This window comes from Desmodus rotundus, chromosome 1 (genome assembly GCF_022682495.2).
Source record: "Desmodus rotundus isolate HL8 chromosome 1, HLdesRot8A.1, whole genome shotgun sequence".
Taxonomy (NCBI): Eukaryota; Metazoa; Chordata; class Mammalia; order Chiroptera; family Phyllostomidae; genus Desmodus; species Desmodus rotundus.
In genome coordinates this window covers 100441016-100458528 of record NC_071387.1, presented here as the reverse complement: position 1 = coordinate 100458528, position 17513 = coordinate 100441016, and the positions used below count along the sequence as shown (strand labels likewise).

General features: G+C 43.9%; 1 protein-coding gene and 3 pseudogenes across 1 annotated transcript; 2 read left to right on the top strand and 2 right to left on the bottom strand.

Moving 5' to 3' along the window:
* Window positions 1-4520: 4520 nt before the first annotated feature.
* OR1F1 (olfactory receptor family 1 subfamily F member 1) lies at window positions 4521-5466 on the bottom strand. Its single transcript, XM_024553391.3, is given in 2 exon segments — window positions 4521-5012; window positions 5014-5466. Coding segments are annotated over 2 exon segments (945 nt in total).
* A 2074-nt stretch (window positions 5467-7540) lies between these two features.
* LOC112298349 (adenosine 5'-monophosphoramidase HINT1 pseudogene) lies at window positions 7541-8078 on the bottom strand (annotated as a pseudogene).
* Window positions 8079-11612: 3534 nt separating this feature from the next.
* On the top strand, window positions 11613-14318 carry LOC112298342 (GRAM domain-containing protein 2B-like; annotated as a pseudogene).
* On the top strand, window positions 12224-12737 carry LOC112298348 (myosin regulatory light polypeptide 9 pseudogene; annotated as a pseudogene).
* Window positions 14319-17513: the final 3195 nt, after the last annotated feature.

Below are 17513 nucleotides of genomic sequence, written 5' to 3'. Positions count from 1 at the left end.
TGCACACGCACATTTTTGTGGTCACTATATACATGATTATTATACCCATGGCATGTAATCATTATACCCATATACAGTGTGCATCCTTATTTTTCCCTCAAAAATTTGGGCAAAAAAGTGTGCATTGTACATGGCAAAATATGGTACTTCTACCTCTTGTTTCTTTACCTCATAATTCCTTGTTGTGAGGAAGTTCAGCTCATATTGGTACAATACTGGCATGAAACTTAAACTGTATCCTTAAAACAGCACCCCTTACCTCGCATGTTCACCTCAACTGGTGCCCAAACTGGTCTTTAAAAGACCATTTATTTCCTAGGGTCAGCTGGTCCTGGTGATGGTGCACAAGTACGTACCAATGAGCCCGTGGACCTCATCCTTATTCCTCACATAGTTACTCTGTTGTCAAGTAACAAATTATCCCAAAACTTAGCTACTTAAAACGGTAGACATGTATCTCACAAGTTCCTGTGGGTCAGGAATCCGGTAGTGGTTTAGCCGACTGGTTCTGAGTCAGGGCTTCTCATGATAAAGCAGCTAAGCTGTCACCAGGGGCTCAGTCATCTGAATGCTTGACTGTTGTTGAAGGATGGGCTTCCAGGCTGGCTTGCTCACAGGGCTATTGGCAGGAAGCCTCAGTTCCTCACATGGACTTCTCCATAGAGCTAACTTGATATGTCCTTGCAACAGAGTAGCTGGATTCCCCAGAACAAGGGATTCAAGAGAGCAAGATGGAGGCCATAATATCTTTTATAACTGAGCTCCAGAAGTCACACACCACCATTTCCACAACATCCTATCGCTTATACAGAACTATGGACTGTGTCCCCACAACACTCATAGGTTGAAATCCTAACCCCCAAAGCGATGGTATTAGGACATGGAGCCTTCGGGAGGTGATTATGTCATGAGAGCAGAGTCATCATCAATGGGATTAGTACACAAGAGGCCTGGGAAAGCTCTCTTGTCCCTTCTGCCATGCGAGGTTACACTGAAAATATCACCATGTATTAATCAGAAAGCGAGGTCTCACCAGACACCAAATGTGCCAGCATTTTAATCTTTGACTTCACAGCCTCCAAAACTGTAAAAAACAAATTTCTGTTGTTTATAATCTACCCAGTCTATGGTATTTTGTTATTGCAGCCCAAATGGATAAAGACACAAGGTCAGCCCAATTCAAAGTGGGAAGTGATCACACAAGACTATGATCGCTGAGGGCCATCTTGGCAACTGGCTGCTACATCCCTTTATTATAAATTTATTGGTTAAAAACGATTCTTGTAGGATGCCAAGTTGATGGATAGATACATTCATTCCTAATACACAACCTATCAGTCTTTCAACCTCAGGTTCATTAAGTGCCTCTTCAGCAACATTAATTTCCCTTCCTGAGTATTTATGAACATTCTCAGATACAAATGCTAACCATAGGTTTTCTACCTATATTATCCTACATGACTTTCATTATATCATCTTGGTTAAGTGGAAAGTGATGCCTGAGATGTGATAAAGATCCTGAATCTGACTCACAAAGCTCAAACCTCAGCATCTCCTTTAGATCTGCAGAGACAAATACACACACCAACATTGCCTCCTAGACTAGAAATCTTGGGAACCTTAAAGCAGAGATTCTCAAACATTAACGTGCACAGAAATTAGCTGGGGATGTTGTTAAAGTGAAGATTCTGACTCAGGAAGTCTGGGATGGAGCTTGAGATAACGCATTTCCAACAATCACCAAGGCAGTGCCTGGTCCTCCAGTCACACTGAGCAGGGAGGGCTTAGCCCTTCCTCTGAGAAGGAGCCGAGCCACCTACACAGGTGTATGCATGTCTGCCTCCCCACCCAACCTCACCTTTTGAAGGGGTATCAGTTTGCAAGTCACACTTGGCCTCCAACAGTCCCAGCTTGTAGTAGTAGAAAATGGAATTCCTTATCACCTCCCTAACTGGGAAGGGTAGACAGCTGGGACAGAGACCTAAAGGACCAGGACTAGGTGGAGTGTGGAAAGCTCATGGGACATGCCAGTTTTCTAGGTTTGTGAGCACCAACCTCAGAGTGCTCCTTTGTGGCACTTCAGGGTAAAAGAGTCACAGCCACTTACTGCGGGGCAGAACCTCCGCTCTATGCTGGAGTTCCCAGCATGCAGTACTCCAGCTGAGAGTCACCGAAAGAAAGAGGAGGAGGAGGGGGAGGGGGAGGGGGAGGGGAGGGGGAGGGGAGGGGAAGGGGGAGGGGGAAAGAAGAAAGAAGGAAGAAAAAAATGTTGCCGCAGGGCCTCCTCAATGAGACTGCGCAGAGTGGATTCCCCGCCCCTTCTTTCTAATTGGGCAGGAGCTCTTGGGGAGAAGAGGGTGATAGTCCGCTATTATTGGATAATTAAAGAAAGATCTGAAAAGGGCGGAGCAAGGAGAGGACTTCTGGAAGAGAGGCTGTGGAGTCTGTCCTTTCAGTGCTGCGCCGCCCCACAGCGAACCTGTTTAAGGAGGTCCTCTTGGGTGTGTAGACTCACATAGACAAAGTGGGGGGATGTGGGGGGAGGTGAAAGTGCAAAACTTAAGGGGCCCTCAAAAACGTAGTAATCAACATAATTATTTCAATGCACTGAGTTATAAAAATCAAAATTAATGCAAAAGCCTTTGAACAAAATGTCAAATGTTTAGTCAAGATAAGATGGAAGTTAATTTAATATTGATGAAGACTTTCACTTGGTTGAGAGAAATTGTCAAATATGGCAATTCTCTGAGTCAAAACCGAGATAGACCAAGCAGCAGATTTTGATGAATTTACTTCTATTGGGTTGGCCAAAAAGTTCGTTCGGTTTTTCCCCTATGATGGCTCTAGTATTGTTCAGTTGTCTTTAACTTCATTCAAAACAATTTTGTTAGATTGTATTGTGACAGCTGTCACATCAGTATGCATTTTTTAAAAAATGTCAAAATTGGTACATTTTTGTATAGCCATTTAATATTGAAGATGGATGAAAATATGCAACATATTTGGTGTATTATGTATTATTATTTCAAGAAAGGTAAAAATACAACTGAAATGCAAAAAGAAAGAAAGAAAAGATTTGTGCAGTGTATGGAGAAGGTGCTGTGACTGATCAAACATGTCAAATGTGGATTCAGAAGTCACCAGCACATACGTGTGGTTAAAGACAAGAAAGTGGGCGTACTTGCCTAGGGGAGAGTATAGAGTGAGAAGAAATCCAAGCATAGAGCCCAAGAGGAAAACAAACACATTGGGGATGATAGAAGAGGAGCAGCTGACAAAATAAATGGAGCAAAGGACAGTCAGGAAGCAAGCAGAGAATGGTGTTTAATGAAGTTGTGAGTTTTAAAAGAAATTAATGGAAAACAATGCCAAGTGCACTGGAAAATCACCAAAACTACTGGATAGCAATATTGTGTTTTGCAAAATTATGTTTTCAAATAAAATACTAAGCGTTGTTTTTAAAGAATAGTTGGTAACGTGGCAAATGGACTAGACCTTAGTACTTAACCTTTGGTTAGGCAACATGGTTTATCTATTCTTTGTTGTTGTTGCTGTTGTTTCCATGCTGTTATTGCCACTATTAAAATGTGTCTCAGGTTGGGTTCTCCAGATCCACATGCCTTTCATTCACTTATTCCATATTAGTGGGTTGTATTTGTAATTTTTCAGGAATCAAGCTTTTAACAGGGCATTCAAAGTCAACAGTATACGTGTGTGAGTAATGAGCATCTCACAGTCTGTAGATGGTCTAGAGGGAAGAGGAAGGGGGAGAAGAAGCAGCTGTAAGCTGATTAACAGTATCACATGGACAATAACTCAAAGATGAGTTTTCTGTGGGAACTCAGGACAGGCAATGAGAGTCTCAGCCTAAATGAATCAGCAAAAGCTTCATAGAGGAGACATTGACTTCGATCTTGAAGATTCAGAGGTCTGCTCCTCAAGGAGAGGGACCAGGCACCCTAGACAGACTGAATACAAAAGTTGACCTTTCTCTGAAATCCAAGGTACCCTTATTCTAAATATGCCCCTATAAGGTAAGACAGTCAAATTGGATAATGACACCGTTATAGACTGAATGTTTTTGTCCCACCCTCAAACTCATATGTTAGAATCCTAACCCCCTAGGTGATGGTATTTGGAGCAGGACCTTTGGGAGGTAGTTAGGTCAGGATGAGGGAGCCCTTATGAATGAATGGGTAGTGTCCTCATAAAAGAAACCCCAGAGAGCTCTCTCACCCCTTCCGCTATATGAGGACACAATGAGAAGAGGCCATCCATGAACCAGGAAGCAGGTTCTCACCAGAAACTGAATCTGTCAGCAATTTGATCTTGGACTGCGAGCCTTCTGAATTGTGAAAAATAAACAGTCTGTGGTATTTTTTGTTATAGCAGCCTGAATGGACTACAACAGGCACTAGTAATGTTGAAGTGTTCTTTGAATTCTACATGAGGCCCAGTTCCTTGCAGACACTTTGACAAATAGATTGCTACATTTCAGTGAAATTGGCAAAGATTGATATTCACGGGAATGACAAGTCCATGGCACTTTCATCAGTAAGAGCCTGCCTTCCTGCAATTATTTTTTGCAGGGCCCCTTTCAAGTCCCTGTGCCTCTGTCTGTAGATGAAAGGGTTCATCATGAGGATCACCAGTGCGTACATCACAGTAGCTGTGGTGACCTCGGATGAGTGCAAGGATGAAGGGTTGAAATACACAGCAATGATGGTACTAGAGAAGAGGAAAACCACGGCCAGGTGGGAGGCACAGATGGAGAAGACTTTCCATCTTCCCTGGACTCTCAGGAGAGCACAGGTGATGTGGATATACAAAGGCAGGATGCAAATAAACAGGGTGATTAGGATCAGGGCTCCCTCAGTCAGAGCCATCATCTCACTGAGGTGTGTGTCAGAGCAGGAGTGTTTCAGGAAGGAGGTCATATCATAGAGGAGATAGAGGATGACATTGTCTGCACAGAATGGGAGTCAAGCCATAAGCAAAGTATGCAACAAACAGAGCATTCAGGCTGGCCATGACCCATAACCCAGGGACCAGCAGAGCACAGAGCTGATGGACCATCTTTGCTGAGTAGTGTAGGGAGTGGCATATGGTGACAAAGCAGTCATAGGCCATCACAGCCAGAAGGAAATGGTCCATGTTGGCAAGCTCAAAGAGAAGATACATCTGTGTGAGACACCCAGAGAAGATGGTCTGACTCTCGAGTATGTGGTTCGCCAGCATCTTGGGGATGGTGTTGGAGGAGAAGCAGATGTCCACTAAGGACACATTGCTGAGGAAGAAGTACATGGGGGTGTGCAGGCCATAGTCCATGCTTATGGCCAGGAGGATAAGCAGATTTGCCAGGACCACAGCCAGGTACGTGCTCAGGAAGAAGACAAAGTGGGACTGCTGGCTGGAGAGCCCCTGGAGAAGGAACTCAGAGACACGTGACTGGTTTGCCCCTCTCATGAGGCTTGGAGCCTGAGTGCAGAGACAGACGAAGCAGAAAAAAATTTAAAATCCTAGAATATGATGGTTAAGATGGGGAAGCTAAGAAGATTGCAAGGATCCCTCCTTAATTCCAAATGCATAGAAGCTGCTGCAAAACTGTTATTCTTGGGAGCATTTTAGATATGGCTCCCCAGCATATGTCGCCAAATAAACTCATACAAAATTTTTTTTAAAAAGGGAAGATTACAAGGACAAAGGCCACGTGACATAGGTGAGGTATTAGAACTCTTCTCCCTGTGTGTTTTGGCTACGGAGAGCCCTCTTTGTGCCTCCCTTACTTTGTTAGCAAAGTGAGGGCGTTGTGCTTATGCAAGCGCAAACACAGGTTTGTGTTTTATCAGTAAACCGTTCATGTGTTTGAACTTTCTACCATACCATGTATTTTTTAAAGTGTCACAAAACACTATAGATGCAAAAAGAATTAATAGAGACTAATAGCTATGATGAGTACCACAGAGACTGACATGTAGTAAGCATACACCCTAATATAGGGTACAGATGTTATCAATGTCATAGGCGATGTTGCCTTAGAGGATATTTTTTAGTTTCATTATCTCTATTCTGGACATGTCATATATTCTCTTTTTTTTTAATCCTCACCCAAGGATATATTTATTGATTTGTTAGAGAAGTGTGGGGGGAGAGAAAGAGAGAAATACCGATGTGCGAAAGAAACATAGGTCAATTGCTTCCTGTACATGCCCAGACCCCCTGACCGGGGATCAAACCCTCAGCCTAGGTATTGCCCTGACCAGGGATCAAACCTGCAACCTTTTGGTGTACAGAATGATGCTCCAACCAACCGAGCCCCCTGGCCAGGGCTGGACATGTTACATATTCTCTACATGTTTGCTCTGAGGATGTTATCAGTGACCAATCAGTAACTGCTCCTTGAGAGGAAATGGTAATATTGCTGCTGCTGCTTCCTTGGCTCACATTTTCAGAGCACTTCATAGAGCTCCAAGCCAGCCCTTCCTGGTTATGCCCACTGAGCTCTCTGAGTCTAACTTGTAAAATCGAAATGGAAATGATCCAGAAGTATGAGCAGAAACTCAGCCAATTTGTGTTCATCACAGTTCAGGGTCTTGTAAACAGACAAGACAAACACGGGTCATGACTAGGTGATCACAAGGAACTGCTCGATAACCTCAGAACTGCTTCTGTGGCTGCACCTAAAAGGGTGTAGTGAAGACTGCCCCCAAACGGCTTTACACCTCAACAAGCCATTACTGATGAAGTCCTACTAATCTAACCCTGACCTCAGAAGAACGGCAATCTTCATGGTCACTAGAAATCCCAGGCTTGCTTCATTTTTCCAGAACTGGTACCTGCACCATTTGCTAATCAGAAGACATGGGTCAAATGCCACTCGGCTGCCTTGCACTTCTGCCAGCAATCCGTGACACTCCCACTTTCCTCTCACTGTCACACCAACTGGTGTGTACACACTCTTCTCTGAGCATAAATCACAATATCACATGTCCATCTAGCTAAACTGGTACAGCATGAGATTCTTAATCTCAAGGTTGGGGTGTACTTCCTTTTCTCTTGCTCCCTAGCCTACGGAGAAGGGTGAGAAAACCAGGACTCTCCTTAAATACATACCCAGATGTCTCTGAATGAAAGTTTTTTAAGTTAGCAAGACTTAGAAAGATGGCCATAGTACTATATCATTTTAAAAATAGGGACAACCAGGTACAATGTGTCTCCTGAGGGCATGCTAGAGGCAATAAACATCACATATGTAAGTAAATTTTTCTAATTGCCCCATGTAAAATTTTAAAGTGAAATTCATTATCTGGCACATACATAATGTCCAAAACTCACCTTGTCTTTTCCCTGCCCAGACCTACAACCATCCCTTTCTCTAAGGAGCCGTATTTTCTTTTAGAAGGGAATGATATTTAGAAACCAAGATTTGGGTTCTAATTAGTACTGGGTTGTCATCGATTACAGGTTTGGTTTTTTTGTTGTTGTTCACCTTAACTTTTTCTTTTTTCTTTTTTTCTTCTTTATTTTTTTTTTTGCAACAATGTCTTTTATTATGTGTGGGTTTTAGAAATTGTTTCCTCAATCTCTCTATACACAGGCAAAAGTGTACTGTTTAACCTGCTAAACAGATCGTTGCCTACAGTGGGGAAAATTACCCTAAAACAAGTTTAACCAGGGGGCCAATTCATCTGCCGACCTCCGAGAACATGAAGGTGAACGTGATAGACAGACTGCCCCCCGTCAGAGCCCTCGTTCACCACCATTCGATAACCCTTCTTCAGGCCCAGATCAGCAGCACATTTCTTGCCAACAATCATTAAATGTCCAAGAAGACTTTCATCAGCATCTTATGCTACAGAAATCTGGGATATATGCTTCTTGGGTATCACCAGAAAATGTGTTGGTGCTTGAGGGGAAATATCATGAAAAGCAAGACACTGGTCATCCTCAAAAATGATTTTGGCTGGGATTTCCTTGCGAATGATCTTCCCGAAGATCGTGTCGCCACCAGGCTGAGCGGCCTGAGCTTTGGTGATCTCATCTGCCATCACGGCCTCCCTTCCGCAAGGCCACAGGGGGAGAAGCTCGGGGGCTCACCTTAACTTTTGAAGCAGCTTATTAATGTATCCTTGTTCCCTAAGTGTGCCTTCACAATCCTTTGCTCAAGTCAGCTGATGGAGTAACTCTAATGGATCATGGTAACTAGATATTTTTTGTTCAAGGGCATTCCTTTCCATTTCCATTCTTTGATCTATTTGGGAAACTCCTCCCCTCCTCCACTTCATCCTGGTGATCATGTTCATCACTGGGTTCCCAAATAGAAGGGACTGGGTTTATGACCCAGGATGACTAGAATACTCCCCTCTTTCATCCAGAATGGTTGGTTCATATTTGAGCACATGATTGAAGAAGGGATGATTGCAGCCTTGCCTGGAGTTAATAAGTAAACACTGGCAGAGAGCAGTTCTATGTGCCCTGTGACAGCTAGTCTGGAAGAATGTAAGTTTCAAACTACTGGTACCCATCTTGCCTGCCACAAGGAGAGAGAGACAGTTTTCAGAATGAAGTCAAACAGTAGAAAGATAAATGCAGGTCCTAATGTCATTATTTGAGTCCATAAACTATCCTTGCTTGAAACACAGAGGCTTTGCAAGAAGAAATTTGAACTTTGTGATCATATCAACCAATAGATTCCATTTCTCCTCAAGCTGATTCAAGTTGGTTTTTCATCACGCGCAAACAATGTCTTTACTAATCCTGTGACTATTCTCCCCCTCCTCCCCAAATCTTTGTGGGAGGGAGATGGCCTATTTTTAGAGATAAAATGGACAGAAATTGATGTCTGATAACATGTATCTGATAGAGACAAGAGGCCAAGATGGAGACATAGGTAGACACACTATGCCTCCTCGCACAACCAAAAGAAAAACAACAATTTAAAAACAAAAAAACAACCAGAACTGACAGAAAATTGAACTGTATGGAAGCCTGACAATCAAGGAACTAAAGAAGACACATTCATCCGACTGGTAGGAGGGGCGGAGACCCACAGCTGGGCAGAGAGGACTCAGCACGTTGGTGGAGAACAAAGCAAAGCGAGGCAGCAGATTGCGGACTGGGTGGTCCCACATTCATGCAGAGATAAACCAGGAGGAACAAAGGGGGAAACAGACCACGCAACCTCAGGGCTCCAGCGCTGGGGAAATAAAGCCTCAAACCACTGATTGAAAACCCCTTGGGGGTTGAGGCGGCAGAGGGAGAAACTCCCAGCCTCACAGGAGAGTTCCTTGGAGAGACCCACAGGGTCCCAGAACATATGCAAACCTACCCACACAGGAATCAGCACCAGAAGGGCCCACTTTGCTTATGGGTAGTGGGGGAAGTGTCTGAAAGGTGGCGGAGAGCGGAGGAAGCACCATTGCTCCCTCTCAGACCCCTTCCCCACGTACAATGTCACAGCACAGTGACATAGATTGCCCCGCCCAAGTGAACACCTAAGGCTCCGCCCCTTATACATAACAGGCATGCCAAGACAAAAAAAAAAAAGGCCCAAATAAAAGAACAGATCAAAGTTTCAGAAAAAAATATAACTGAGCAACAAAGAGATAGCCAACCTATCAGGTGCACAGTTCAAAACACTGGTAATCAGGATGCTCACAGAATTGGTTGAATTTGATCACAAATTAGATGAAAAAATGAAGGCTATACTAAGTGAAATAAAGGAAAATGTACAGGGAACCAACAGTGATGGGAAGGAAACTGGGACTCAAAGCAACAGTATGGACTGGAAGGAAGAAAGAAACATACAACCAGAAAAGAATGAAGCAACTAGAATTCAAAAGAAATGAGGAGAGGCTTAGGAACCTCCAGGACATCTTGAAACGTTCCAACTTCCAAATCGTAGGGGTGCCAGAAGGAGAAGAGGAAGAGCAAGAAATTGAAAACTTATTTGAACAAATAATGAAGGAGAATTTCCCTAATCTGGCAAAGGAAATAGACTTCCAGGAAGTCCAGGAAGCTCAGAGAGTCCCAAAGAAGTTGGACCCAAGGAAGCACACACCAAGGCACATCATAATTACATTACCCAAGATTAAAGATAAAGAGAGAATCTTAGAAGCAGCAAGAGAAAAGGATACAGTTACCTACAAAGGAGTTCCCATAAGACTGTCAGCTGACTTCTCAAAAGAGACCTTACAGGCAAGAAGGGGTTGGAGAGAAGTATTCCAAGTCATGAAAGGCAAGGACCTACATCCAAGATTACTGTATCCAGCAAAGCTATCATTTAGAATGGAAGGGAAGATAAAGTGCTTCTCAGATAAGGTCAAGTTAAGAAGTTCATCATCACCAAGCCCTTATTATATGAAATGTTAAAGGGACTTATCTAAGAAAAATAACATAAAAGGTATGAACAGTAAAATGACAGCAAACTCACAATTATTAACAACCACAACTAAAACAAAAACAAAAGCAAACTAAGCCAACAACTAGAACAAGAACAGAATCACAGAAATGGAGATCACATGGAGGGTTATCAACAGGGGAGTGTAGAGGGAGAGAGGGGGAAAGGTATGGAGAATAAGTAGCATAAATGATAGGTAGAAAATAGACAGGGGGAGGGTAAGAATAGTGTAGGAAATGTAGAAGCCAAAGAACTTTTAAGTATGACCCATGGACATGAACTAAAGGGGGGGAATGTGGGTGAGAGGGGGTGTGCAGGGTGGAGGGGAGTGAAGAGGGGAAAATGTGACAACTGTAATAGCATGATCAATAAAATATATATTTAAAAAAAGAGGGCTCATTATAGCCCTGAGATTCCTATCCTGAGTTACTGGACTAGGTGAATAATACTGTATTTATTAAGATGCTGTAGTCAGGCCCTGGCTAACGTGGCTCAATGGATTGAGAGCCCCCCTGAGAACCAAAGAGTCCCAGTTCGATTCCCAGTCAGTGCACGTGCCTGGGTTGCGGGCGAGGTCTCCAGTAACGGGTGCATGAGAGGCAACCACACATTGATGTTTCTCTCCCTCTCTTTCTCCCTCCCTTCCCCTTTCTAAAAATAAATAAATAAAATCTTTTTTAAAAAGATGCTGTAGTCAGGCAAGGAAATTATTGTCTATGAATTAACCCAAAGTGGAAGATTAGAGGAACATTCTGGTTTCCAGAGGATGAAAATTACAATTCAGTTGCCACTTCTGGCTCAGCTGTATGGTTTTTATTAATAACTCTTAAATATTAGCAACTCAGAAAACTAAATACTACAATGCATGATATCAAAAGCTATTTGGACACTTTAAAGCCAGATTTTGTCTTCAGAACAACTATAGAATTATACACATTAGATTCACAAATTCTCTGCTCCTCATGGGCATCCGTGTTCTACCAATTTATAAATGAACTCAGCAATGGTTCCTATGTTTAACCCATTTACCTCCAAATTATAATATTGAATAAAAGAGTTGCCCCCTCTCCTTCCCTCCTTCGTGGCTCCTCCACACTTGCTCTGACCAATCGCTGCCGCTCTCCCGTATCTAGATTGGCAGCGGCAGATGGCAGATGCACTGAGGTCTGAAGGTGCCCTGCAGACGCGGCCCCGACGACTGACCTACAGCAAGATGTGGAACACACAGAGCCTGCCAAAGTGCTCGGGGAGAGAGAGAGCAGAGTGGCACAGCCTACTCAGAGTCTGAGAATGAATGGTACGGGGGAGGAAAAAAGCCTGCAGGTCACTAACAGCCCGGTCTCCCACCCTGTCTGGCGAGGCCCAGGCCCCAGACCAGAAGAGAATCATCTGCCTGAGGTAAAAATCCAGTTTTGATGGTGTAAGAACGACTTCAAACAGAAAGCAAAAATGACTCTAAGACTGAAAAGAAAAAATGTTCATCTTCCAGCCAGTACAAGGAGAATAGCTTTTTCACAGGTTGTTTCTTGATGTCCCAACTGAGAAATAACTGAGGCAAATTTTACCTGTGCTCTGCAGAAAGAATTATTATACCAAGGGAAGCTCTTTGCATCAGAAAACTGGATATGTTTTCATTTCAAGGTCTTTGGAGAAGATACTAAGATCTCTATCCCAGCTTTCTCTACAACCCTAATAAAGAAAATCAGACTCAGCCCAGCCCCAACCAGACACCACACAGGGTACCACATCCAGCTCTACACCAGGTCTGCCCATGAAGAGAGCGCCTTCTCCGCCCCAGGGAAGCCCCACCTACCTGAAGCCAAGATGTTCAGTAAGCAGGCCAAGGCCAAGACTACCAAGAAGAGGCCACAGTGGGCCACATTCAACGTCTTTATGATGTTTGACCAGTTCCAGATCCAGGAGTTTAAAGAGGCCTTCAACATGATGGACCAGAACCGAGACGGCTTCATTGACGAGGACTTGCATGACATGCTGGCCTCGCTGTGGAAGAACCCCTCAGAGGAGCACTTGGAGGTCATGATGAGCGAGGCCCCTGGGCCCATCAACTTCACCACAATCCTGACCATGTTTGGGGAGAAGCTGAACAGCAATGACCCTGAAGATGTGATCCGCAGTGCCTTCACCTGCTTTGACAAGGAGGCCTCAGGTTTTATCCATGAGGACCACCTTCCAGAGCTGCTCACCACCATGGGTGACCGCTTCACAGATGAGGAAATGGATGAGACATACCTCGAGGCACCCATTGACAAGAAAGGCAACGTCAAATGTGGAGTTCACCTGCATCCTCAAACACGGTGCCAAGGACAAAGACGACTAGGCTCCCCAGCCCCCATGCCCAGGCCCCTATCCCAGTCACCTGCTCCCCCCACATGCAGTCTGCACCTTCTCCATGCCCATGGGACTCCCTCAGTGGAGCCTCCCTCTGAGGGGTTAGGGGCTTGGTTCCCAGTAGAGGAAAAGGGCCAAGAGAGAGCAGTGCCAGGCACAGGTCACACAGCCAACGTGAGACAGGTGTGCCCATTATGATGCTCCAAGAAAGGATCGTCTAGGGAGCTGGGGCAGAGGGCTGGGCCTGGGGGTTGAAGGGAAGGCCCCAGAGGAGAGCCCAGGCCTCAGCTGTTGCCTGCCTGGAATGGGCTGTCCCCACAGGAAGGGCCCCGTGTACTGCCCTGGGACACCACTTCATATGAACCCCATGCAGGGCATGAAAGCCCTTTCCCAGTCATTGCCACAAATCTCACCACAGTCCCTTCTCAGAGGACAGGATGACAGACCCCCCCCTCAGCCCTGCCCCCACCTCACTGGGACTGTGCTCCAGAAGGTGCTGGAGGGTGGAGTTTGTCCCAGGGGAGGTGGAGTCTCTAATAGAAGGCTGAGTACTGGAAAGAAAGAAAAGAAAATAGAAAAGAAAAGAAAAAATCAGTCCTGACCAGTGGCTCAGCTGGTTGAAGCATCAATGTACACCAAAGGTTTGGGTTCGATTCCCAGTCAGGGCACATACTTGGGTGGCAGTTTGATCCCAGGTCAGGGCATGTAAAGGAGGCAACCAACTGATGCCTCTCTCTCTCTCTCTCTCTCTCTCTCTCTCCTTTCTTTTCTCTCCAAAATCAATAAACATATCTTCAGGTAAGGATTTAAAAAAAAGCAAATCTGCCTTTCTGGTGCCAAATGTCCTGATTATAGCAACATTCACAGACAGGTACCTATTTGTTGCATTACTCTCCAGAGATTCATTTTATAAACTATGAAAATCTATATGTGGACACCTAGAAAATACAAGTGTTGGTAACTCCCTATCCATCTTCTCTTGAAAACAGTTTCCACTTCCGGGAAGTCTGCCCTTCATCGCTACCTCTGGATTTCAACGATGAATTCTTAGGTCTAGATGGAGTGGTTCAACAAACTAGGCAGGATAGTTCTGGTTCTCGGACTCACAAATCCAAGAACTCTAGAGATTTCCATGTGACAAAATCCCAGACGGTTCTGAATGTCTCCAAGGGAGAAGCAAAATCAACTAGGGCAGATGCCCATGTGAACAGAATGCCTGAAGGAAAAGCCAAGGGTCTCCCTGCACATGGTCAGTCAGAAACCACTGGAATCTTACACAAAGTCTCAGAAATGTCCGACTCTCAGCCGTATTCTCATATTCTACACAAATGTCATCTGTGCATTAGTCATCTCGAACTACATGAGATACAGAATTAACACTCCGGCAGAGCAGCTGCGGTCACTTATCTCCATTGTGGACATCCATCGTGCTGAACAGGCAGCACCATGCAGCCTGGGGTCACAAGAACAATTCAATGTGGAGGTCCCCTGCTGAGAGTTTACAGCTAACATAATGCAATTAGAAAAGATACAGAACAACTTACAAAAGTGGTCTGAGAATGGTAACTGATCCAACTGATTGGTTAGGCCAACATGAAACCTCAATCTTCCCTTTGAAGGTGCTGCCAGAGGCCACATTCTGGTGGAGTGCTCCCTGCTGGCCGGAGGAACAAGCAGCGAGGCATCCCCAGCCATGTTTGCACTTGGAGGTCTCCAGCTCAGGAAAGGGGGAGGGGGATAATTTTGGTTCCTGTGCAATAAAAGTTGACCTTGACTCTCTGAGGAAGTTTTCAGTGCTGCTGCCTGAAGAAAACAGACCCATCTCGGGGGGTCTCGGGAAGAACCTGGTGGACACTCCCTTGGGTGACTGTGGTTCACTGGTCATCGTGAGTGTATCAGCAAACACCCTCCACAACACGCCTTGAGTCCTTCCCACCCTCCCTTACACCCCAGCCCTCAGACAAAGGCATATGTAATGCACCAACAAACCTGATGTGGTCCTTTAAAGAATTAGCCATAACTCTCCAAAGGTAATTAAGAGCCCTAATGGACAGGCTTGCTTCAAAGAAATAACACCAGCATTTTGTCTCTTTTTTTTTCTTCTACTATTATGTTCTGGTTTAAATCATCTGTGTATCTTAACTTCTCAATTGAATATTGGCAAGAATATGGGGCAAAGCAGATAAATCATCCCATTCACTGTGTTCTGTGTTGTTTTGTTCCTCTCACTAATACTTAACTGAACTGATTCTCACCCACCCCCAGTCAAGCATCTGTGAGACACGGGACCGAAGCACTAAATGAACTTACTCTGAAACCAAAACTAATCTTTAAACCAAAAGTATAATGTGATTTGATACAGGATGAAAAACACTGAATTTTTAAAGATTATAGGTGGATCATGTTACTTTTGAAAAAGGATGTCTGCATTAAATGTTGAAACCCACTGCAGCACGACGATAGCACGCGTTTTACCTTCTGCCGGCTAAAATAAAGAAATAACTGGTGGTTCCTAACTTCTGTTTGCCATATGCATTTCCTGGTTTTTAATAATAATTATTTAGGTACCGTAAGATCTGTAATATAAAAGATATTCTGTTTTTATCTGCAAGGCATTTTATAATTTCTTTTTTTAACATTTTATTTATTTCTTTTCAGAAAGAGGGGAAGGGAAGAAGAAAGAGATGGAGGGAAAAATCGATGTGTAAGAGATACATCAATCAGTTGCCTCTCACACACCCCTGACTGGGGACCTGGCCCACAACACAGGCATGTGCCCTGACTAGGAACTGAACCTGTAACCTTTCAGTTTGCAGGCCGGCACTCAATCCACTGAGCCACACCAGCCAGGGCACATTTTATAATCATTTCTATGAAATGTATTTTGCTTAATTAGATAAGCTAATAACTAAGTTGGTTACATCATTTGTATCTGTTAGCCTACTGGACAAGAATTGTGCCTGATATACCTGGCTTTTAATAAATACTCATTTGTTTAAAAAAAAAAAAAAAAGACTTGTCAACTGGCTTCTTACAAAAATCACTATTGAAGTATGGAATTTCCTCAGAAAACTAAAAATGGAACTGCCTTTTGACCCAGCAGTTCCACTGCTGGGATTATACCCTAAGAACCCTGAAACACCAATCCAAAAGAACCTATGCACCCCAATGTTCATAGCAGCACAATTTACAATAGCCAAGTGCTGGAAGCAACCTAAGTGCCCACCAGTAAATAAATGGATAAAAAAACTGTGGTACATTTATACAATGGAATACTACACAGCAGAGAGAAAGAAGGAGCTCCTACCCTTCGAGACAGCATGGATGGAACTGGAGAGCATTATGCTAAGTGAAATAAGCCAGGCAGTGAGGGACAAATACCATATGGTCTCACCTATAAGTGGAAACTAACCAACAAAACAAACAAGCAAGCAAAATAGAACCAGAGACATTGAAATTAGGAACAAACTGACAGTGACCAGAGGGGAGGGAGAAGCGGATAATGGGAGAAAATAGGGGAGAGGTCATCAAGGAACAGGTACCAATGACACATGGATAAAGCCCAAGGGGATAGGTTCAAGGGTGGGAGGCGGGGATGGATGGGGTGGGGAAGTGTGGGGGTGGGGGTGGGAAATGGAGACAATTACACCTGAACAACAATAAAAAAAGTATTTTAAAAAATCACCGTTGACATAAAAACATGTGACAGTATTACCAATTGATATTTTTTTCAAGGCCTAGAGGACTTGGATATTGTTATCTGTTGGGTTATTTTTTTAAATTATTGGGGTAACACTGGTTAATGAAATTGTACAGGTTTCAGGTGCAGAGTCCTACAGCATGTCATCTGTACACTGTGTTGTGTGTTCATCCCCCCAAGTCAAGTCTCCGTCCATCACCATTTATCCCCCCATACCTTCCTCCACCTCCCTCCACCCACCCTCCCCCCGGGCAATCACCACACTGTTGTCCATGTCCATGAGTTCTTTATCTTTTCTTCTTCAGCCATCAACTGCCCCCCACCAAGCCTCCCACAGCTGTCAGCCTGCTCTCTATTCATGAATCTGTCTCTATTTTGCTGTTAGTTCATTTTGTTCATTAGATTCCACACACAAGTAAAATCATATGGTACTTGTCTTTCTCTGACTGCCTTATTTCACTTAGCATAATGTTCTCCAGGTCCATCTATGCTGTCCCAAGGGGTAAAATTTCCTTCTTTCCTTTTTTTTCAAGTCAAAGTAGTATTCCATTGTGTAAATGTACCATAGCTGTTTTATCCACTCATTTACTGATGAATGAGCTGCTTCTGAATCTTGGCTATTGTAAATAACACTGCAATAAACACACAGTTACCAAGTGATATTTATTCCGAACACAGATGACTCAGCAGGGAGTTAAAGATATAAATATGATTTAATACCTTTAGCTTCCATGCAGTGGACATGGTCCCAGCCCGGTGCATTAATGACGTGAGAGATCACAGGGTTTTCAACACAAATTACCTTATTTAATCCACACAACTCTACAAGGTGAATAATACTTCTCCACTTTACAGATGGTGAAACTTTGTGATTCTGTGAGGGTTGGTAGCTTTCTCAAGGTCACACAATTCTCAGTGGTAGATTGGGGAATTGTGTACAGATCTGTGAGAACCCAAATGTTATTCCCTTAATTCCTATACAGCATCATGTATATTTTCCAGCTAGGACACCATCCTAGCTCGGGTGGAGGATAAAATACAGGATTGTGAGTTTTTTCTAACAGA